The following is a 24,623-nucleotide window of genomic DNA, read 5'->3' as shown; positions in this document are numbered from 1 at the left end:
CAGTGTGGGAGGAAACCGGAGATCTCGGAGAAAACCCACGCAGGTCACGGGGAGAAAGCACAAACTCCGTACAGACAGCACCCGTAGTCGGGATCGAACCTGAGTCTCCGGCGCTGCAAGCGCTGGAAGGCAGCACCTACCGCTGCGCCACCGTGCCGCCTAATCCAGTCCCCTTGGATGTGGGGGGCAAAATTTGAAAAAAATGCATTTAAAACAGCTGGTGGTGTTTGTGGGCTTATAAGGGAAGATGACTCCTTGCTTATCCCATGAGGCAGCACAGGAACCTAAGAGAGCAGGAGCTGGCATGGGCTACCAAGTCCCTCAAACCTGCTCTGCCGTTCAGTATGATGGTGGGCGATCTGCTCGCTTGTTCCAGACTCCTCAATTACCCAATCTGCCAAAAAAAATGTATTCACCTCTTCCTTACGTCTAGGAAAATAACTGCAGATGCTGGTTTAAATCGAGGGTAGACACAAAATGCTGGAGTAACTCAGCGGGTCAGGCAGCATCTCAGGAGAGAAGGAATGGGTGACATTCCGGGTCAACGTCTTGACCCGAAACATCACCCCTCCTGAGATACTGCCTGACCCGCTGAGTTACTCCAGCATTTTGTGTCTACCCTCTCCCTAAAGTCTCGGTGATCTAACCACCACAGCCCTCTGTGACGGAGTACAGCAGGGATCCACCACTCTCTGTGAGAAGGAGGAGATGAAGAACTCAAGGAAGGGAAGAATCAGAAACGGCAGATGAAATTGATAGCTATGGAGATGAAACCTTTCAATATAATCAATAGTCAATAGTCGTTTATTTGTCACATACATATAAATGTGTAGTGAAATGAAACATTACCCGCAGTTCAACACTAAGACCAATAAGAATAATCAATAAAAATGCAATAACACATACAATCATAAACTAACACCAAACAAAAAGAAACATCCTTCACAGTGAGTCTCCTCCAGTCCCTCCTCACTGTGATGGAAGGCCAGAATGTCTTTTTCTCTTCCCTGCCGTTTTCCCCCGCGGTCAGGCTGTTGAAGTTGCCACGTTGGGGCGGTCGGGGCTCCCGACATTGAAGCCCCCGCCGGGCGGTGAAAATCCCACGGCCTATTCCAGGCCGCGCCGGGCGGTGAAAGGTCCGCGGCGGGCCGACCCAAGCCCCGCAATTCAGGGCGGGCGAACACGCTGTCGCTGCCACTGCCGGAGCTCCCGATGTCGACCCCCACCCAGGGGCCTGCGGGTTTCCGACGTCCAGGCGGCCCGCGCCGGAGACGAGTCGCAGCCGCTCCCGCAGCATCCGCAGGCGGCCAGCGCCGCAGGTGGTGAGTCCGGGCCGCGGGCTCTGCGAACCAGAGCCCCAGGTGGTCCCAGGTGCATGGCCGGTGGTGGTAGGCCGCAGCGGGAACGGAGACACGACACAGAAACAAAGGTCGCGTCTCCGTTCGAGAGAGAGAATTTTACAGTTCCCGTTCCCTCCCACCTCCCCCCCACATAACATACAAATACTACACCATATTAAAGATTCAAGATTAAGATTCAAGATAGCTTTATTTGTCATCCAATATTTGACGAAATTCAGTCACCCACAGTACAACAATAAAAGCATTAAATATGCATTAAAATTACACAACCCCAAAAACACACAAAAAAAGAAACATCCATCAAAGAAACATCCATCACAGTGAGTCTCCTCCAGTCCTCTCCTCACTGTGATGGAAGGCCACAATGTCTTTCCCTTCTCCTGCCGTCTTCTCCCGCGGCCAGGTTGTTGTGGTTGCAGGCCGCGCCGGACGGTCCGCGGCGGCCGGAGCCTAAGGCGAGTCCCAGCCGCTCCCGCAGCCTCCGAAGACGGCCGGCTCCGCCAATGATAAGTCCGATCCGGGGCGGGCGAACACGCTGCTGCTGCCGCTGTTGCTGCACGTCGGGGCGGTCGTGGCTCCCGACATTGAAGCCCCCGCCCAGCAGAGAAATATCCCGCGGCATATCACAAAAACAGCAAAAAACACAAAAGACAGACGGACTGCAGGCAAGCCGCAGCTGCGAGGGCAGCGCTGGCTCAGCCGTGTACCACAGTACACAATGGCACAAGTACAATCATCGGCGCACCTGAGAAAGAGGAGAAGGAGGGAGCCAAAGCAGGGCATAAATGCAGATCGTTCCACACGCCTCGCAGTTGAGGAAAGTTTGAATCCATGTGTGGCTTCCCTTTGTCACTTCTTTGACTTGGAGGAAGCGAGTGGAATTAAGAGAGGTTATTCAATGTGTGAATGAGTTCAAGGCAAATAAGAATGATGGTGGACAGGAGGCACACAGACCTGCAGACGTGCGAATATTGAGCAAAAAGTGCGGAGGGACTGGATAGGTGACATTTTGGGTCGGGACCCTTCTTCAGACAGGGTCTGAAAAAGATTCCCCACGCAAACATCGTAATTCCCTCCAGCGATGTTGGTGGACAGTTTGGTGGACAACCTTGGTTGGGCTTTTGCAAGGAAGAGACTTACTGGCTGCCCTGATGTGAGCTGGAGGTGTGGAGGATGTTCACAGCCAGAGTGAGCTGGTTGGGAATAAGAAACTGGTCCCACGAGTATTGGGTATCTCAGTGGTAAGTGCGAAGGGACTGGGTCAAGAAAGGAAGGAGAGTTACAAAGTAAAAAAATATATTTTGAGGCGACACGAACAGCAGGAGAGGAGGTCTCCACAGGAAATGAGATGAGTGGTGTTCTTGGTGACAGTGGGCTGCCCCTCATGGTGAGAGCATGTGGCACCGAGGGTCAGTGCGGCCTTTCAGTATCTGAGAGACAGCGGTTAATTTGCTAAACTACAGCACTGTCCTTATCAGCATAGTTAATGACAACGTGAGGACTAATGCTTAGAGAACAGAGTTCTCTAAGTTCAGAGTAGATTCACTTTGAATGAGCTGGAAGGAACTGCAGATGCCGGTTTAAACCGAAGATAGACACAAGTGTAGGAAAATAACTGCAGATGCTGGGACAAATCGAAGGTATTACAAAATGCTGGAGTAACGCAGCAGGTCAGGCAGCATCTCAGGAGTGAAGGAATGGGCGACAGGTTTCAGGTCGAGACCCTTCTTCAGACTGAAGGGTCTCGACCTGAAACCTGTCACCCATTCCTTCTCGCCGGAGATGCTGCCTGTCCCGCTGAGTTATTCCAGCTTTTAACTTTGAATGAAAAAGGGCAGTGGAAGAGCTGAGACAGTCAATATCACGCCTACAGTCAGTGATAATAAGTTCAAGAGGATAAAAGGCCAGAGGGAGTGATCCAGGTAGATTTCGGGTTCACAGTCTGGGATCGCTGGTCGGTGGGCTGATGGACCCGTTTCTGCGCTGTATCTCTAAACCAAACTAAATTGAATAACTTGCGTATTTTGGAAGAGGGATGTATTATTGCAACTTTGTGCATTAGCCGCAGAGTGTTTGAATGATGGAACGCACTTGCACTGTCGGTACCTGGAGTCTGAAAACGCCGCCTGGCAAAGCTGCGTGGTTCCGTCTAGAGAAGTGAAAGGACAAAGTACAACATCAATGGTTGACACAGAATCGATGTTCGCTCTTTCCTACTGGCTGGGTTTTTTAAAAAATGTGTAGGAAGGAACTGCAGACGCTGGTTCAAACCGAAGATAGACACAAAACGCTGGAGTAACTCAGAGTCTGAAGAAGGGTCTCGACCTGAAACGTCACCCATTTCCTCTCTCCAGAGATGGGCGGCACGGTGGCGCAGCGGTAGAGTTGCTGCCTTACAGCGAATGCAGCGCCGGAGACTCAGGTTCGATCCTGACTACGGGCGCCGTCTGTACGGAGTTTGTACGTTCTCCCCGTGACCTGCGTGGGTTTTCTCCGAGATCTTCGGTTTCTTCCCACACTCCAAAGACGTGCAGGTATGTAGGTTAATTGACTGGGTAAAATATAAAAAATTGTCCCTAGTGTGTGTAGGATAGTGTTAATGTGCGGGGATCGCTGGGCGGCACGGACTCGGTGGGCCGAAGGGCCTGTTTCTGCGCTGTATCTCTAAATCTAAATCTAAACCTGTATGCTGCCCGTCCCGCTGAGTTACTCCAGCTTTCTGTGTCTATTGTGATTCAATACCGTTTTTTAAAAAACAATGCACAGGGCCAAATTGTTGGGACCTACAGTTTGAAGATTGCCTCATTGCAAATCTAGCCAGGTGATGTACACCTGTGGCTTTCCCGTAGTGTGCCAGCACTCTCCACATGGCTGTACGTTATAGCCGGATCAACCTCGTGCCTTGCAGCCTGGCTTGTTTTGTGGAAGTGTTTCAATGGGGAATCAATTCTGCAGCATGACTACAACTTGGTTTCGGATAAACTGAAGCCAGAGGCTTTCCAGCAGCACAGGCTAGGATCTCATTTGGAGAATAACGATAAGCACATTTGTATTCTGCTGGGCCGGTCATCTGGATGTATTCAAACAATCCTATGGATGTTTAATTCTGTATGCAGTATTTTTTTCTCTTCAGCGTCTTTAGACAATAGACAATAGGAGGCCATTCGGCCCTTCGAGCCAGCACCGCCATTCAATGTGATCATGGCTGATCATTCTCAATTAGTACCCCGTTCCTGCCTTCTCCCCATACCCCCTGACTCCGCTATCCTTAAGAGCTCCATCTAGCTCTCTCTTGAATGCATTCAGAGAATTGGCCTCCACTGCCTTCTGAGGCAGAGAATTCCACAGATTCACAACTCTCTGACTGAAAAAGTTTTTCCTCATCTCAGTTCTAAATGGCCCACTCCTTATTCTTAAACTGTGGCCCCTTGTTCTGGACTCCCCCAACATTGGGAACATGTTTCCTGCCTCTAACGTGTCCAACCCCTTAATAATCTTATACGTTTCGATAAGATCCCCTCTCATCCTTCTAAATTCCAGTGTATACAAGCCTAGTCGCTCCAGTCTTTCAACATATGACAGTCCCACCATTCCAGATCAGTGAAATATTACTTCACTGATTACAGATTACAGGGAAAGCAGTTTTGTTTTTTAGAAACAACGAACTGCAGTTTCTTCAGTTACATCTTCAGATCTCGCCAAAGTGATACTTAATCTGCAGCTGCTTTGTGCAAAGATGACAAATTCTAATTCCTGTAGAAAAAAAGTAAAAACATCAGTTAAATGTTAACCGCATGACATTTTTTACTGCTCCCTTATTCTGTCTTGCAAAATGCATTTCTGGATTTGTTGGTTTATTTCAAATCTGGTAACATGTGCTATGAGATATTTTCTTTCATCCCTAGTCAAATTGACAAAGCTGGTATGATAGGAAAAAAACTCCTACAACTATTGTGTAGGAAGGAACTGCAGACGACGGTTTAAACCAAAGATAGACACAAAAAGCTGGAGTAACTCAGCGGGACAGGCAGCATCTCTGGAGAGAAGGAATGGGTGACGTTTCACATCGAGACCCTTCATCAGAGAAGTCTGAAGTTCTGGACATCAGACTTGTCGGATGAAGCGTCTCGACCAGAAACGTCACCCATTCCTTCTCTCCAGAGATGCAGCCTGACCCGCTGAGTTACTCCAGCTTTTTGTGTCTATCTTCCCTGCAAATGTTATACAGGGAAAGATAATGCTTTCAAATCGGAAATTCTTCACAACTCCATTTAATCTTTAACTGTGGCAAGTGTTGTGCAATGAGGTCACTGATTCTTTGGAGACCAAATGACTCGGAGATTTATCTTGCTGACCCACCACGCCCACTGGTTCAACAACTAAATGAACTTCTGCAGGTGTACAGTCGAGAACACATTGACTGGTTGCATCATGGCCTGGTTCAACAACTCCAACGCCCAGGAATGACGAAGACTGCAAAAAGTGGTGAACACTGCCCAGTCCATCACGGGTACTGACCTCCCCACCATCGAAGTGATTTACGAGATCACGTAGGGCAGCCAGCTTCATCAGAGACCCACGCTCTCATTCCACTCCTGCCATCGAGAAGAAGGTACAGGAGCCAGAAAACTCTAACGTCCAGGTTCAGGAGTAGCTTCTTCCCTACAGGCTAATGAACACTACACCCTCCGAACCGGCTCCGAACTGTATAGTTTGGATTAGCTATATAGATTTGGGGGCATTCTTTTTGACTTTGTACTATTATTGTTTGTTTGTCTTTATGTACTGAACATTTGTTTTGATTGCGGGTTTTACAGCGTGCTAAGTTTACAGCTGTTGTGCTGCTGCAAGTACGAATTTCACTGTTCCCTTTCTGGACTTGGTGGCAATAAAACACTCTTGAGTCTTAAGTGTGAACACTGACCAAGCCCACGGTGGTGGTGAGCAGAGTCTCCGGCTTGAATGACCCAGTCTTCCTCTCCTGGGAAAGATGAGGACACTTTCACCTGTTGTCAAAGGGCGGCACGGTGGCGCAGCGGTAGAGTTGCTGCCTTACAGCGAATGCAGCGCCGGAGACTCAGGTTCGATCCTGACTACGGGCGCCGTCTGTACGGAGTTTGTACGTTCTCCCCGTGACCTGCGTGGGTTTTCTCCGAGATCTTCGGTTTCCTCCCACACTCCAAAGACGTACAGGTATGTAGTTTAATTGACTGGATAAATGTAAAAATTGTCCCTAGTGTGTGTAGGATAGTGTTAATGTGCGGGTATCGCTGGGCAGTGCGGACTCGGTGGGCCGAAGGGCCTGTTTCCGCGCTGTATCTCTAAATCTAAATCTAAAGCAGTAAAATGCCTTTTTCAGTTTCTGATCAATTTTCAGACATTTTTTTTAAAGTACTTAAATTGAAATGAAGAAACATTATTTAACACTATTAAAACATTTTTTTTTAAAATCGCAATTGATTAAAAGCATAGGGTTGGATAGCTGGTGGAGCCACTGCCGCACAATGCCAGAGACACAGCTTCAGTCTTGATCTCCCGCTCTGCCCGTGTGTGGTCTGTATGTTCTCCCTGTGATTGTGTGGGTTTCCTCAGCGTTCTTTGCGTTTGCCCCCACGTCCCAAAGATGTTTGGGCTGGTAGGTTCAGATTTAGATTGAGAGATACAGCGCAGAAACAGGCCCTTCGGCCCACCGGGTCCGCGCCGCCCAGTGATCCCCGCAAACCCTACACCCACTAGGGACAATTTTTACATTTGGCCAGCCAATTAACCTACAAACCTGTACGTCTTTGGAGGTTAATTGGTCACTGTAAAATGCCTCGTGTGTGTATGTGTGTGCGGTTGAGTGGTAAATCTAGGAGCAGATGGGGTGAATGTAGGGTTAATGTAAATGGTGGGCGATGATCTGTGTGGATTCGGAGGCCAAAGGGTATTTTTTTATCCATGATATATGCCTTTATAACCTTAATAAAGCAATGTAAACACGAGGAACTGCAGATACTGGGTTACACAATAGGACAGGAAAAATGTTCCCAATGTTGGGGAGTCCAGAACCAGGGGCCAAAATCTTAGAATATAGGTGGAGGCCATTTAAAACTGAGGTGAGAAGGAACTTTTTCACCCAGAGAGTTGTGAATCTGTGGAATTCCACTGCCACAGAGGGCAGTGGAGGCCAAATCACTGGGTGAATTTAAGAGAGAGTTAGATAGAGCTCTGGGGGCTAGTGGAATCAAGGGATATGGGGAGAAGTTGGGCACAGGTTACTGATTGTGGATGATCAGCCATGATCACAATGAATGGCGGGTGCTGGCTCAAAGGGCCGAATGGCCTCCTCCACCTATTTTCTATGTTTCTATGACACAAAGTGCTGGAGTAACTCAGTGGGATAGACAGCAACTCTGGAGAACATGGATGGGTGAACGTTCGGGTTGGGACCCTTCTTCAGACTGATTGAAGGGGGTGGAGTGAGAAGGAAAGAGGCTGGGAGAGAGAAGAGGCAGGACAATGCGTGGCAGGCAATGCTTCAGTTATAATAATACAGCATGGAAATAGGCCATTCGGCCCAACTCATCCATGTCGACCAAGATGCCCCATCTCAGCTAGTCCCATTTGTAATTTAAGAAAATGTTATTTTGCCCGCCTGTGAATGGAACCTGGCTGGGATTGGAGAGATTTCCCTTCCGTGAAACGCCAGGTAATCCCAGCAAGATCTGGAGCCCCACCACTGAACTCCATTGGCAAGTGGCATGGATGTGCTCTTGGAAGTGCAGACACAAAATGCTGGAGTAACTCAGCAGGACAGGCAGCATCTCTGGAGAGAAGGAATGGGTGATGTTTCGGGTCGAGATCCTTCTTCAGACTGATGTCAGGGGAGTGGGCGGTACATAGATAAGGAAGTGTATAGATAAGGAAGTGTGAAGTGTAAAAACAGGACAAAGGGAGTGTAGATCAAGGAAAACGTAGAATAATAATAAACAGGAAAATGTAAAATTCTACATGTCCCTTGATCTCCATTCCCTTTGTCCTGTTTTTGCACCTTACTCTTCCTTATCTATGTACCGGAACGTCACCCATTCCTTCTCTCCAGAGATGCTGCCTGCCCTGCTGAGTTACTCAAGCATTTTGTATCGATCTTCGATTTAAACCAGCATCTGCAGTTCCTCCCTACACTGGAAGTGCAGATACTTTCAGCAGGTGACGATGAAACTCAGTGAGGTGAGTTGCACAAGAAAAGACCACACTGTTCATCAAATCTGATCACTCGAATACCATTGGTCTCTGTCACAGCATCCTGGTTAGGAGTTTTCTGTTTTTAAGGATTGCTTGAGTTCTTTGAAATCAGGCAGAAACCAGAGAAAAGTGTTTTTGAAGGAAAAACTGGGCATCATTTCACTCGAGCAATTCGAACCAATGTGCGCAAGGCTGTCGTTTGCCTTTCACTTCAAGAAGTCAAGTATAGAATCATACACAAAATTATTGCCAAAGTCACAAGTTGTAACCTGTTAGAACTGTGACAATTCAATCAGTGAATCAGCAAACTAGTTTATCTTCTGATCACAGAATACTAACATGTGAAAATGGTTGGATGGTATTGGTGTCTGTTGACGCATTTGAGTTATAAGGGAGAGTCAAATTATTTTTATTTCTGTAATTAGCATAAGGCAAGATGTTGTACTCTTAAAGTTAATAAATGCCAAACTTATTCCAAGTCATTTTTGTCTGGCTTTGAAATGTACCCATCAACTTGTTTACTTCTAATGGCCTGAAGTCCCGTCGAACGCGTGCACTCAAGAATGTTGTCCAACGTGTTATGTGTCACAATTGCCAAGAACAATTGCCAGGCTATGTTTTTATCATCATCTTTTTGTGAGGTTGTTTTTTTGTAAAACAAAGTATTTAAATACATTTTCTTTTAGCAGTAGCTTGCCAAATGTTAGGGTGGCACGGTGGCGCAGCAGTAGAGTTGCTACCTTACCGCGCCAGAGGGCCGGGTTTCAATCCTGACTACGGATGCTGTCTGTACGGAGTTTGTACGTTCCCCCTGTGACCGTGTGGGTTTTCTCCAGGTGCTCTAGTTTCCTCCCACATCCAAGAGATATGCAGGTTTGTAGGTTAATTGGCTTCTGTATATTGCCCCAGGAAACATGCCCTTATGGCTCACTGAGCCCCCCCCCCCCGACCATTTAACGTCTAGTTCTACGATGTCCCACTTATCCGCCCACTGCCTACACACTTGGGGCAATTTACAGTGGACAAAAAAAACTACAAACCCACGTGTCTTTGGGATGTGGGAGGAAACCCACGCTGTCACGGGCTAACGTGCAAACTCCACACAGCCAGCATCCGAGGTCAGGATCGAACCCCAGTGTCTGGCAGAGTGTGAGGCAGCAGCTACATCACAGTGCTGAGGTGTTAGGCGAAATAGCAAGGGAACATTATGCAAGGGAGCTGGCTCTCCTGGTGAAGCATTGGAGATCCCATATATCTCCCTGGAAAATGGGGAAATGGGGAATGCAAGTGATTTGCAAAAAAAAATAATTCCATGGTTATTATTTTTAATGTTTAAATTATTTTTACGTTTACTTCAAATTAATTTATTTTTTAAATGGGCAAGATTATTAACGCTCCTGTCCAGCTCTCATGTGCATGTTAAGCCAAGAAGAAATACCATGGTAGAAAAAATGTGTAGGAAGGAACTGCAGATACTGGTTTAAAGCGAAAATAGACACAAAAAGCAGGGGTAACTCAGCAGGACAGGCAGCATCTCTGGGTCTCAACCCGAAACGTCACCCATTCCTTCTCTCCAGAGGTGCTGCCTGTCCCGCTGAGTAACTCCAGCTTTTTATGTCTGTCTTGGTAGAAACCTGGTTGGACTTCTAATCACTCTGATGTGGTCGTCTGGGGATAGGCCGTGGGACAGTGAGGTCCAGAGGCCTCTACCCAGAATAGTCTCATGGGCTTTGACAGCGAGCAAGGTTGTGGCTAGACCATTGCCATATGCCAACACTGCCCGGGGGATTCCATCTATATACTAAAACTCTTGTTTGTTTGTTTGTTTGTTCCTGAACTGCAACCAAAACATTACACAATAGCGCCACAATTTTAGGCCCACCTTACTCACCGTCGTCCCTTTGGTGCTAATGGAAGAAGTTTCATTGAAATCGGCGTTATAGTTTAAAAGTTATTCACATTTTAAAGTTTTCATCTATCTCCTAGGGAGGGAGGGAGGGAGGGAGGGAGGGGTGAGGAGGGAGAATAAGGGGGGTTGAGGGGGACAGAGGGGAAGGGGGGAGGGAGAGGGGAGGGGGAGGAGAGGGGGTGGGGGGGAGAGAGGTGGGGGAGGGGGGAGGTGCTGCAATGCAGGAGAGATTTGGGCCCACGGGTCCACTTGGTCTAGTAGCTTTTAAACAGCAGAGTCTCGACGTTTGTTATCCGCCTACCCATCCACACAGGAGCTGATCTCCGCATCAAAAGAGCTGTGAAAAGCCTTTAAATAATTTTCAAACACTTCAGTCAAAAAAAAATGAATAGAATAAATGTTTTTCTCATGAAATGTTTTTAAGCGTGTTAAAATGCTAATAATTTAAATTAAGAAAATAAAAGGAATCCAAGTAAAACGTTTGTCTGAACTTTTAGTTTAGTTTAGAGATACAGTGCGCAAACAGGCCCTTCGGCCCACCGGGTGCGTGCCGACCAGTGATTCCCGCACATGAACACAACACCCACTAGGGACAAATTTTACATTTACCAAGCCAATTAACCTTCGTCTTTGGAGTGGGAGGAAACCGAAGACCTCGGAGAAAACCCACGCAGGTCACGGGGAGAACGTACAAACTCCGTACAGACAGCACCTGTAGTCGGGATCGAACCCGGGTCTCCGGCGCTGCATTCGCTGTAAGGCAGCAACTCTACCCCTGGGCCACCGTGCCACCCTATCTCGTGCCTTTTAACGTGGGACTGATAAAGCCCTGTGTAGCACTGAGGGGCCCCATGCGAAGTGCACTCTGATGCTCCTCAGCATGATCACGGTCCCATTGAAGGGATGTGATGGTGAACCGGCAGCTGGAGGAGGATGTCGGATGTGTTTGCATTCTGCCCTGAGGAAGTGGCAAGCTTCCATGTTTGGCCGAACGTGGGCAGAGGTCCGGGGCTTCTACGGTGGAATCCCACGCTGTATCTCTAAACTATTGAAATAGGCCGCGGGAATTTTCTCTGCTCGGCGGGGGCTTCAATGTCGGGAGCCACGACCGCCCCGATGTGCAGCAGCAGCGACAGCGTGTTCGCCCGCCCCGGATCGCGGGGCTTGGGTCGGCCCATTGCGGACCTTTCACCGTCCGGCGCGGCCTGGAACGTGGCAACGACACCAGCCTGACCGCGGGAGAAGACGGCAGGGGAAGAGAAAAGACATTCTGGCCTTCCATCACAGTGAGGAGGGGACTGGAGGAGACTCACTGTGATGGATGTTTCTTTTTTTTGTGTTGGTTGGGGTTGTGTAATTTGCTTATTTTATTGCTTTTATTGTTGGACTGTGGGTGACTAAATTTCGTCCAAAAATTTTTTGGATGACAAATAAAGATATCCTGAATCCAATCAATCGTTTGATCGATGATTGAACCAGACATGAAGTCTAGTCGATAGACACAAAATGCTGGAGTCACTCAGCGGGACAGACAGCATCTCTGGAGAGGAGGAATGGGTGACGTTATGGGCTGAGAGTCAGGGGAGAGGGAGACACAGAGATGTGGAAGGTAAGGTGTGAAAACGAGACATCAAAGGGGACAAAGCTCAAGGAAGATGTAAAATAGATCACTGTTTGCCATGGGAAGGTGATAACGAAGCATACAGATAAAATTTAATCAAGAGCACAGTCAGACTAGTCGGAGAACTGGGAAGGGGGAGGGATGGAGAGTGAGGGAAAGCAAGGGTTACTTGAAGTTAGAGAAGTCAATATTCATACCACTGGGTTGAAAGCTGCCCAAGTCTAGTCTTTGTTGTGTATACAGATAAACTCATCTGATTTGTGTGATGTGCAATAAGCCCTGAAGTACTAAATAAATGTTATTTTCCATAGGATGATGTTATGATGCCACAGAGGGTGAGAGTACAGTATGATGCAGCCCTAATACACCCTCATTGTGTAAGTACTGATGATGCTTATTTCCGCACTGTATCTCTAAATCTAAAAAAAATCTAAACTGGTGACATTTTGGGTCGTGGGCACTTCATCAGTCTGAAGAAGGATCCGGACCTAAGATATCATCCGTCCGTATCCCTCCACAGATGCTCCCTGGCCCGATGAATTCCTCCAGCACTTTATTTTCGGTGCCTGGAACATTAACTCTGGGTTCTCTCCCCACAGAGGTTATCTGACCTATTGAGTGTTCCCACCATTTTCTGTTTGATGAGTTCCTCTTTTGTTATAATAATAATAATAATGTTTTATTTGTCATGTGTGGGTTGGCAAAGGGTCAACAGTACAATGAAATGTATTTGACAAGATAACGGGTCACCTCAGCAGTAATATTCCAAAGATAAATAAGATTTTAAAAAATGACATTAGTAAGGTAAAAAGACAATATTAAAAATAGGTAAAAAGTATATTAAAAAATAATCAACATATATGATTTGAAATGTGTTTATGAGTTCAGAAGCCTGATGGCCTGATGGTCGAAACTGTTCTTAAGTCTGGTGGTACACGCAGCCATACTCCTGTATCGTCTGCCTGACGGTAACAAGGAGAACAGCCTGCGTGCTGGGTGGTTGTGGTCCTTGATGATGCTGCGTGCCTTCCGCAGGCACCGCCGGTAGAGAATGTCCTGAATGGCTGGGAGACAGTTGCCAGTGATGTGCTGTGCCGTCTTCACCACTCTCTGTAGTGATTTGTGGCTGTGCGCAAGCTTTTAAGTTATTGATCATCTTTCTAATTTGTTCGTTGACTTATCCAAGCACAACGTTTAAGAAACATGGATAGGACAGGCTTGGAGGGATATGGGCCAAACGCAGGCAGGTGGGACTAGTGTAGCTGGGGCATGTTGGGCAAATTGGGCCGAAGGGCCTGTTTCCACGCTGTATCACTATCATAATGACACAATGCATACGGTTTTGTTGTCCAATTTTACTTGTTTGCCTCAGAAGGATAACTTAGGTAACCGTAGGTTTTGCAGAAATTATCTTCATTTAAGTTTAAAACAGAATGAGACCATAATAATGCCTCCTATTGCTAGAATTTTAGAAAATATCGCATACATTGTGTGAAATATCAGCTTTTTCTAATAGGTTTGTCCAAATGATAATTCATTTGAATAGAAAATTTTGCAATGTTAAATTGAGCAGAAAAGTTAAATAGGACAGAGACTTAATATAAAAGTTCTTGGCGAAAGAGGTGCCATGAGGTGCTGAAGATTGATTTGCATTCACATATTCTTTAAGTTAATAGTTTTTTTTGCAAGCAAGGTCGCTCTATTATAGCAAGAATAATTTGCATTTCCATAATGCAGATTGGCTCCTGAAATTCCCAAGACATTTTGATTTTCATCACCTGCATTTCTAAATCATAAATGAATCATAACTTCTAACCACTAAAAGCTACGAATCAGTTGCGAACTCTTGAACTTTCAAATCATTTGGCATTCATGTAGATTCTTGGAATTTCTTTTCACTATCTGCAGTTTTTAATCATTGTACTGAGGAAGTGCAGAAATGAGACACTTTTTCTCATTTGATGCCTCTTCAGACTCTGCTTCCTGCTGCTCGGGTAACGCTGAGCACACTGTAAAGAGCCGAGTGTTACTTGGATATAGAGTTTACACTTTATCACGGCAGTAACAACCGAGAATAAGTCTAAAATAATCACCGTGGGTGGGATTCAGCATGTTGCAGGCTTGTGTGAAACCCTGGAGTGTGTAACAGGCATGGCCCATTAATGCTATTTGGTTATGTTAATAAAATTGTGGCAGGAAAACTATTTTTCAAATAATTTCTTTGCAAATGATAAAAAGAAATCTGAAAAACATTGCAAATAAATTTTCATGCGACCAATTTTGTTTTTACTATCTAGAATTATATACTCTTCTTTCAGCTTAGTATTTTAACTCTTTTATCAGATTTCTTAATTTTCCCACTTTCAGCTCGTGGTTGTAGTAGTTAGTAGTTTAGTTTATTGTCACGTGTGCAACGAGAAGCTTTTGTCGCGTGCTAAGACTGTACATGTTTACATTTTGCTATTGAGGGCGTGCAGCGTAGGTTTACTAGGTTAATTCCCGGAATGGCGGGACTATCATATGTTGAAAGACTGGAGCGACTAGGCTTCTTTCTATACACTGGAATTTAGAAGGATGAGAGGAGATCTTATCGAAACGTATAAGATTATTAAGGGTTGGACACGTTAGAGGCAGGAAACATGTTCCCAATGTTGAGGGAGTCTAGAACAAGGGGCCACAGTTTAAGAATAAGGGGTAGGCCATTTAGAACTGAAATGGGGAAAAACTTTTTCAGTCAGAGAGTTGTGAATCTGTGGAATTCTCTGCCTCAGAAGGCAGTGGAGGCCAATTCTCTGAATGCATTCAAGAGAGAGCCGGATAGAGCTCTTAAGGATAGCGGAGTCAGGGGGTATGGGGAGAAGGCAGGAACGGGGTACTGATTGAGAATGATCAGCCATGATCACATTGAATGGCGGTGCTGGCTCGAAGGGCCGAATGGCCTCCTCCTGCACCTATTGTCTATTGTCTAATAGATCCATCCACATTACAATCGAGCCGTCCACATTACAATGTGGCACGATGGCGCGGCGGTAGAGTTGCTGCCTTACAGCGAATGCAGCGCCAGAGACCCGGGTTCGAACCCGACTACCGGTGCTGTCTGTACGGAGTTTGTACGTTCTCCCCGTGACCTGCGTGGGTTTTCTCCGAGATCTTCGGTTTCCTCCACACTCCAAAGACGTACAGGTTTGTAGGTTAATTGGCTTGGTAAATGTGTTAAAAAAATTGTCCCTAGTGGGTTTAGTTAAGATAGTGTTAGTGTGCGGGGATCGCTGGTCGGCGCGGACCCGGTGGGCCGAAAGGGCCTGTTTCCACGCTGTATCTCTAAACAATCGAGTCATCCACATTACAATCGAGCCATCCACATTACAATCGAGCTATCCACTAGTTTGAGCTAAACCATTAAAAACAAGGAGCATTTATACAGGACCTTTTAAATAGTGACAGTCATTTGGTGATGCTTTTACAGAGGCTGTTAGGCAAAAAGTCAACATTGAGACAGGGAAGGAGAAGGCAGGGGAAGCCAATTCTCTGAATGCATTCAAGAGAGAGCTAGATAGAGCTCTTAAGGATAGCGGAGTCAGGGGGTATGGGGAGAAGGCAGGAACGGGATACTGGTTGAGAATGATCAGCCATGATCACATTGAATGGTGGTGCTGGCTCGAGGGGCCGAATGGTCTACTCCTGCATCTATTGTCTATTGAGAAAGGGGGAATGTGTAATCTCTAGGAATGAATACAGGACTGCAACAATAAGATTAGTTAGTGAATAAGGCTCGGGATAGAGAGAGAATAAGAGTACCGTTGTCCCGGCAGCACAAATACTCTCCTCCATCCTGTTATCAGGCAAGTGAATCATCCGACCACAACCAGAGAGCAGTGCTGAACTACCATCTACCACTTTGGTGTCTCTCGGACTATCCTTGATGGCACTTTGCTGGCTTTACCTTGCACTAAACGTTATTCCTTTATCATGTATCTATACACTGTAAATGGATCGATAGTAATCATGTAGGCCTTGTGGCCTTCCATCACAGTGAGGAGAGGACTGGAGGAGACTCACTGTGATGGATGTTTCTTTTTTTGTGTGTTTTGGGGTTGTGTAATTTGCCTATTTTAATGCTTTTATTGTGTAATCTGCCTATTTTAATGCTTTTATTATTGGACTGTGGGTGACTGAATTTCGTCAAAAAAACTTGTTTTTTGGATGACAAATAGAGATATCTTGAATCTTGAATCTTGTCTTTCTGCTGATTGATTGGCACGCAACAAAAGGCTTTTCACAGTACCCTGGTACACGTGGCAATAAACTAAACTGGATCCACCATCATCTTTAAATCGGGCTGTCGCCAACTCCCTCCACCCCGCTTCCTGGTCTTCGGGGTCGAGCAGGAGACGAACCTCAGACGACTCCAGACGGGTTCCTGGTTCCTGGTTCCGCGGCGGGCGAGCCAGTCCTGCTGTGGGGGAACCTTTTTGTTACCTTTCCCTTGGCACTGACTGTGCCCTCTACATCTACAGTGGAGTGCCCTCCATAATGTTTGGGACAAAGACCCATCATTCATTTATTTGCCCTCGCACTCCACAATTTGAGATTTGCAATAGAAAAAAAATCACATGTGGTTAAAGTGCACATTGTCAGATTTTATTAAAGGCCATTTTTATACATTTTGGTTTCACCATGTAGAAATTACAGCTGTTTATACATAGTCCCCCCATTTCAGGGCACCATAATGTTTGGGACACATGGCTTCACAGGTTTTTGTAATTGCTCAGGTGTGTTTAAATGCCTCCTTAATGCAGGTATAAGAGAGCTCTCAGCACCTAGTCTTTCCTCCAGTCTTCCCATTACCTTTGGAAACTTTTATTGCTGTTTAACAACATGAGGACCAAAGTTGTGCCAATGAAAGTCAAAGAAGCCATTATGAGACTGAGAAACAAGAATAAAACTGTTAGAGACATCAGCCAAACCTTAGGCTTACCAAAATCAACTGTTGTACCATCATTAAGAAGAAAAAGAGGACTGGTGAGCTTACTAATCGCAAAGGGACTGGCAGGCCAAGGAAGACCTCCACAGCTGATGACAGAAGAATTCACTCTATAATTAAGAAAAATCCCCAAACACCTGTCCGACAGATCAGAAACACTCTTCAGGAGTCAGGTGTGGATTTGTCAATGACCACTGTCCGCAGAAGACTTCATGAACAGAAATACAGAGGCTACACTGCAAGATGCAAACCACTGGTTAGCGCAAAAATAGGATGGTCAGGTTACAGTTTGCCAAGAAGTACTTAAAAGAGCAACTACAGTTTCAGTAAAAGGTCTTGTGGACAGATGAGATGAGATGACAAGAGCAAAGTATGGAGGAGAAAAGGAACTGCCCAAGATCCAAAGCATACCACCTCATCTGTGAAACGCGGTGGTGGAAGTGTTATGGCCTGGGCATGTATGGCTGCTGAAGGTACTGGCCCACTTATCTTCATTGATGATACAACGGCTGATGGTAGCAGCATAATGAATTCTGAAGTGTATAGACACATCCTATCTGCTCAAGTTCAAACAAATGCCTCAAAACAGGCCTGGCAGAGCATCACCAGAGAAGACACCCAGCAACTGGTGATGTCCATGAATCGGATATGCACCAAAACACTAAACATGACTACTTTCATTTACATGACATTGCTGTGTCCCAAACATTATGGTGCCCTGAAATGGGGGGACTATGTATAAACATTGCTGTAATTTCCACATGGTGAAACCAAAATGTATAAAAATGGCCTTTATTAAAATCTGACAATGTGCACTTTAACCACAAGTGATTTTTTCTTTTGCAAATCTCAAATAGTGGAGTACAGAGGGAAATAAATAAATGATGGGTCTGCCCCAAAAATTATGGAGGGCACTGTACGTGTTGCTAAACACTTTAACTTCACCTCCCGTTCCCACACTGACATTTCTGTCTTGGGCAAGTGTGCAAAGTCGGTTAGTAAGTCACAAGTGGCATCACTACAGTCCCAGGGCAACAGTTCAGTTCAGTTTAGTTTATTGTCACGTGTACCGAGGTGGACAATAGACAATAGGTGCGGGAGGAGGCGATTTGGCCCTTTGAGCCAGCACCGCCATTCACCGTGATCATGGCTGATCATGCACAATCAGTACCCCGTTCCTGCCTTCTCCCCATATCCCTTGACTCTGCCATCACTAAGAGTCTAACAGTGAAAAGCTTTTGTTGCCTGCTAACCAGTCAGCGGAAAGACAATACATAATTACAATCAAGCCATTCGCAGTGTACAGATACATGATAAGGGAATAACGCTTTGTGCAAGATAAAGCCAGTGAAATCCGAAAGAGGAGATTAAGAAGATCATGGTTAAAGTTGGAAATGTTGCTGTAGGAGTAGAGATTTAAAAGTGTGGAGCGATGGTAATGTGTGATTGCAGATCCACTTCTGTGACTTGCACTTAAATAGTCGCCTGGCATGGACGCCATCTTGGATGCAGGAAATCACCATCTTGTCAAACATCATCGCTAGTGAGTAACAAATGCTGCCTCTGCAAATAATGAGCACAGATCGAGAATGATCTGTTTTTCTAAATTAAAGTAAAGAATAAAATGTTCTGGAATGTGTCATAAAATATGGTTCCGACCCAAAACGTCTATTCCCTTCACCAATGCTGCCTGACCCACTGATCTCGCCAGCAGTTTGTGTTTTGCTCAAGATTTCAGCATCTGCAATTCCTTGTGTCCACAATTATCACATATGGTTTCCTTAGTCTGTAAATGGTGTTTGTAAACATTCCATCTTAAAGGAAAACCAAATAATTGAGCATTGTTCTGTTTTAAGTGGCAGCTTTATACCTCTGGTTTGGTTTTATGGGAAGTGCTTTAAATTACATTCTACTGCTGTGAATTTCCGCGAATCCTTCATTCAGCTCTCTTGTAAAAGGACGCAATGAAGACATTTTAATTAAATAGTATATTTTTAGTTTAAATACGAGCTATATGGCATCAATTTGAGCTATTGAGGGCATGCAGCGTAAGGTTTGCCATTGAGGACGTGCAGCGTAGGTTTACTAGGTTAATTCCCAGAATGGCGGGACTGTCATATGTTGAAAGACTGGAGCGACTAGGCTTGTATACACTGGAATGATGAGAGGAGATCTTATCGAAACGTATAAGATTATTAAGGGGTTGGACACGTTAGAGGCAGGAAACATGTTCCCAATGTTGGGGGAGTCCAGAACAAGGGGCCACAGTTTAAGAATAAGGGGTAGGCCATTTAGAACTGAGATGAGGAAAAACTTTTTCAGTCAGAGAGTTGTGAATCTGTGGAATTCTCTGCCTCAGAGTCAGGGGGTATGGGCAGAAGGCAGGAACGGGGTACTGAGAATGATCAGCCATGATCACATTGAATGGCGGTGCTGACTCGAAGGGCCGAATGGCCTCCTCCTGCACCTATTGTCTATTGTCTATTGTCTATTGTCTATTGATTTGACAAGGTCGAATAAACTTCACTATTCGGCACATTGGCTTTTTTTAGAAAAACTTCCATTTATTTTAGAAAATCACAAGGCCACCATCCCTTTATTCCCTTAAGAAGCTGGTGTTGAGTCATCTATTTAACCCTTACAGTCCTTGGGATTTGGCCCAAATGTGGACAAATGGGGTTAATGTAGTGGCATAGTAAAGGTCAGAGTGACATAGTGAACTGAAGGTGTAGGAAGGAACTGCAGATGCTGGTTTACATTGAAGATAAACACAAAATGCTGGAGTAACTCTGCGGGCCAGGCAACATCTCTGGAGAAAAGGAATAGATGACATTTTGGGACGGCAGGCTCGACCCAAAGCGTCACCTATTCCTTTTCTCCAGAGATGCTGCCTGACCCTCTGAGTTACTTCAACATTTTGTGTCTATGGTGAACTGAAGGACCTGTTTCTGTGCTGTACAACTCTGACACTATGACTTATGGTGAAAGTACTTTGGGCAGCGCAGATGGGAAGAGAGTTCAGGATTCAAACCCAGTCGCATTGAAGGACCAACGATATATTTCCTGGATTGGGTGGCATGTAATGTGGAGGGGAATGTGCAGGTACTGGTATTCCCATACATCGGTAGCTCTTGTTGTTCTTGGTGGTGAAGGTGTTGTCAGAGTAGGTGCACTACATTTGTAATTGGCACACAATGCAACCATGGTATCGTCGTGGCTATCCCTCGAGGTCGAGGATGATGGTCTACGTTCCGATGTCAGAACGAAGACGCCTGTGCGTGTGTTTGTTTAACGTGTACTTGATGTTGCACTCCAATAAGCACACGGTCCTTCACAAATCAATCAACTAATTCCAATGGCAAGGGAACCAAGATGATTGGAGCTGATAGATCTGTTGCAGCCTTCATCCGCCTTCACAGCCGTTGAGTTCAAGACAACTTTGTCCGCCTGGTCTGCCGTTGAGGTCTTGGTACTTTGGATCGTTCTTAGTCTGGACCCTCGTCCTCGACCTTACCGCCATGGGTGGCCCTACCAGAAGCCAGTGCTTCCGACGGCATCGCTCTCGGAATCATGGGGGCAAGCAAGCCTCTTCACCACAACAAGGTGAATGATCCGAAGAGGAGCCATGGTAAACAGAGGTGAAGAAGATGAGGTGTAAAGTTGTGGAGGTTGGGGATCCAGTCAATTAAGCCGGCTTGAATCCACTACCATCTTGAGTATTATTGAGGCTGCAAATGGTTCAATGGTACTTTCTTGTCCCAAATACCATAGCACAGCAAAATTCTTTTTTTGCATATAATTGTACTATACATTAGGCACAATGATACCAAGTGTAAGAGTGTAGGTTAACAGACCACACTGAGTAAGTACACGAGTCGCCATGTTTTAGGTGCCATCCTGTACTCTTCAAGTCCAAAATCTAAAAGAATGTTAGTTGTAACTTGGCCATAACTTGTCGTGGCGCCGACACTGGATTGGAGTTGCAGGGGTCGGCCTGGCCTGATCATGTATTGACTTCAGGCCCCGTCCGCTCCACGTGCTCGGCCTCTTGGAATGGTGCCCCATGTAATGGACACCCTGGCTGCTCCAGGGCCTCCAGCGGCCCACTCCACCCAATCGACCGCTCCGATGCCTCCTCAACATCAGCCTGTAAACAACCCATCCCCCGCCTCTGAAGAAGGGTCTCAACCTGAAACCACCCATCCCATTTTATCCACCTGTCCCTCTGAGTTACTCCAGCATTTTGAGTCTACCTTCGGTGTAAACCAGCATCTGCAGTTCCTTCCAACTGACCCCTCGACTCCAATGGCCATCGCTCGGCCATCATGCCCTGGGACACCTCCTGCAGTCTATCCAGGGTGCCATCGAGGGCATGGTAGGCAAGCCCCAACCCACTCTCTTTCCCCACCACTGCTGCCATCTTGAAGGCTCTTCAAAACTCAACCAGGCAATAGACATTAAACAATAGGTGCAGGAGTAGGCCATTCAGCCCTTCGAGCCAGCACCGCCATTCAATGCGATCATGGCTGATCACTCTCAATCAGTACCCCGTTCCTGCCTTCTCCCCATACCCCCTCACTCCGCTATCCTTAAGAGCTCTATCCAGCTCTCTCTTGAAAGCATCCAACGAACTGGCCTCCACTGCCTTCTGAGGCAGAGAATTCCACACCTTCACCACTCTCTGACTGAAAAAGTTCTTCCTCATCTCCGTTCTAAATGGCCTACCCCTTATTCTTAAAGTGTGGCCCCTTGTTCTGGACTCCCCCAACATTGGGAACATGTTTCCTGCCTCTAATGTGTCCAATCCCCTAATTATCTTATATGTTTCAATAAGATCCCCCCTCATCCTTCTAAATTCCAGTGTATACATGCCTAATTGCTCCAGCCTTTCAACATACGACAGTCCCGCCATTCCGGGAATTAACCTAGTGAACCTACGCTGCACGCCCTCAATAGCAAGTGGAGAATATTTTACCAATTTCTAGAGGTGCACCTTGCAGTGAATGGAAAGACTGGGATGTCAGAAGCTATCACTGCAGGTTGTCCATTGTAACTATACATGGCTTTCTCCAGATGTTTTTCTGGTCAATAGTAATGTTCAATATTTTAACGTAGGTGCAGGTGGTGGGAGAGAGGAGGATGATGGCAAAACTAACATCGCTGCTGGACAACGACTCCCACCCCATGCAGGACACTGTCACTGCACTGAGTAGCTCCTTCAGTGACAGACTCCTTCACCCCAAGTGCGTGAAGGGGAGATATAGGAGGTCCTTCCTTCCCGCTGCTGTGCGACTGCACAACCAGGACTGCTCCCAGCAGATGAGTCAACAGTAACAGCTAAGAACACACAGAAAACTGATGACAATTGATGTATCTTTTATTTATAAGGAATGATCACTTGTTATCCACTTTGCTGCTGTAACACTGTAAATTTCCCCGGTGTGGGACGAAAAAAAGGAATATATTATATTGTAAGTAGACTCTGCAATGTCATGGAACGTCAAGGATAGTTTAGTTTAGTTTATCGTCACGTGTACCAAGTACAGTGAAAACCTTTTGCTGTGTGCTAACCAGTCAGCGGAAAGACTATACATGATTACAATTGACCCATCCACGGCGTACAGACACATGATGAGGAGAATAACGTTTAGTGCAAGGTAAAGTCGGATTAAAGATAGTCCGAGGGTCATCAGTGATAAATAGTCACTCAGGCCCACTCTCTAATTGTTATACTTTGCTGTGTGTAACCTGCCATTTATCACGTTTTAGCGAGCAGGTTGTCCAGGTCTTGTTGCAGACAGGTGGGGTCTGCATTTGCTGAGGAGTTGCAGATGGAATTAAATGTTGTCCAGCCATCAATGAACAGACCCACTACTGACCTCAAGACGTAAGAAAAGCCATCAGTGAATACGTACAGATTATAGTTATTGCTGTAATGCTCAAACAGTGATTACCAAAAGCTCCTGTACCTTGTGGCATTATCAGTTTGTGTTGTTGGATGGGGGATACATACTGACTAGAATACCAATGGTAATTTTTTTTTTTGGTTGAAACAGTGCAAGGGATTTTTTTTTACCTGAAGGGGCGAATGGAACCTTAGTTAGTGACTCCACCTTCAACAGCCTAGTTCTTGCAGTGCAGTGGAGGAGAATCGGCCAGGGTATTTGTTCATTGTAATTAGACTGTTTTCCATTGAATACCAAGTGTTGCTTTAATTGACACCAAACATGTATTATTTGGGCAGCACAGTGGCGCAGCGGTAGAGTTGCTGCCCTACAGCGCCGGTGACCCAGGTTTGATCCCAACTACGGGTGCTGTCTGTACGGAGTTTGTACGTTCTCCCCGTGACCTGCGTGGGTTTTCTCCCGAGATCTTCGGTTTCTTCCCACACTCCAAAGACGTACAGGTTTGTAGGTTAATTGGCTCGGTATAAATGTAAACTGCCCCTAGTGTGTGTAGGATGGTGATAATGTGCGGGGATCGCTGGTTGGCATGGACGCGGTGGGCCGAAAGGCCTGTTTCCATGCTGTATCTTTAAATTAAAATTTGACCTAAAGCAGAAAAGCTGAGGTGAGGTAAAATGAGCATTGAGCTCGATGGAAATACAATCATGAAGAAAGTAAACAAGCATCTGTTCTTTGAAAACCAGCACCTGCAGTTTTTTGTCACCCCTTGAAAAAATGTATGCCTTACCAACTACTGTGAAGTTGAGTTATCTAGAAATGGTGTAAATCACAATATCATTAGGTAGAGGGAGGGATGAGTTCAGTAACTGAAATAGGACGATCACTGTGTATGTGGGAGTCTACTTGTAAAATGCTCATAAATTTAGTCTTAAGGTTACACTGAACTTTTACTGTGGATCACTTTATATAGAAATAGGAAAACAACTTGATCTTTGCTGCTGAGTCAGTCATTAATGTTCATTCAAGTCAAGTCAAGTCAACTTTATTTGTCACATAGATGTGCAGTGAAATGAAAGTGGCAACGCCTGCAGATTGTGCTAAACTACAAAACAGAATAGAAAAAAGTGGATTCACATCCACTTAAGTAAACAATACGATAGACTTAATTCATCCTCGGAGGGAAATTGTTTGCCGACAGACACAACACACAAGGTATACAAAAACTTGAAATTAAACTCTGCCGTCTGTACGGAGTTTGTACGTTCTCCCCGTGACTTGCGTGGGTTTTCTCCGAGATCTTCGGTTTCCTCCCACACTCCAAAGGCATACAGGTATGTAGGTTAATTGACTGGGTAAATGTTTTTTTTTAAATTGTCCCTAGTGTGTATAGGATAGTGTTAATGTGCGGGGATCGCTGGGCGGCGCGGACTCGGTGGGCCGAAGGGCCTGTTTCCGCGCTGTATCTCTAAATCTAAAATCTAAAAGTGGTAAGAAAAAGACAAGCGACTGTTGGCTGGCTGCCGTGTGCAAAAAGCGCCTTCACCAGAACAAACAAACAAACAAACAAACACAGACTTAACCCCTGGGCAGAGGATTCTAAACCAGAGTGCTCCCA

The 24,623-nt window shown here is 45.8% G+C and overlaps 1 protein-coding gene across 1 annotated transcript in view; it reads left to right on the top strand.

The window, feature by feature from the left end:
• The window catches only part of LOC144594733 (uncharacterized), a 79,629-nt gene that overhangs the window by 32,608 nt on the left and 22,398 nt on the right, over window positions 1-24,623 (top strand). The window contains exon 7 of the mRNA XM_078401576.1: window positions 12,430-12,495. Coding sequence (XP_078257702.1) covers window positions 12,430-12,495 — 66 coding nt within the window. The remainder of the gene's footprint in view (window positions 1-12,429; window positions 12,496-24,623) is intronic.

This window comes from Rhinoraja longicauda, chromosome 6 (genome assembly GCF_053455715.1).
Source record: "Rhinoraja longicauda isolate Sanriku21f chromosome 6, sRhiLon1.1, whole genome shotgun sequence".
NCBI lineage: Eukaryota > Metazoa > Chordata > Chondrichthyes > Rajiformes > Arhynchobatidae > Rhinoraja > Rhinoraja longicauda.
Note: the sequence above shows the minus strand (reverse complement) of the source record. Positions and strands in the feature narration are given on the sequence as shown.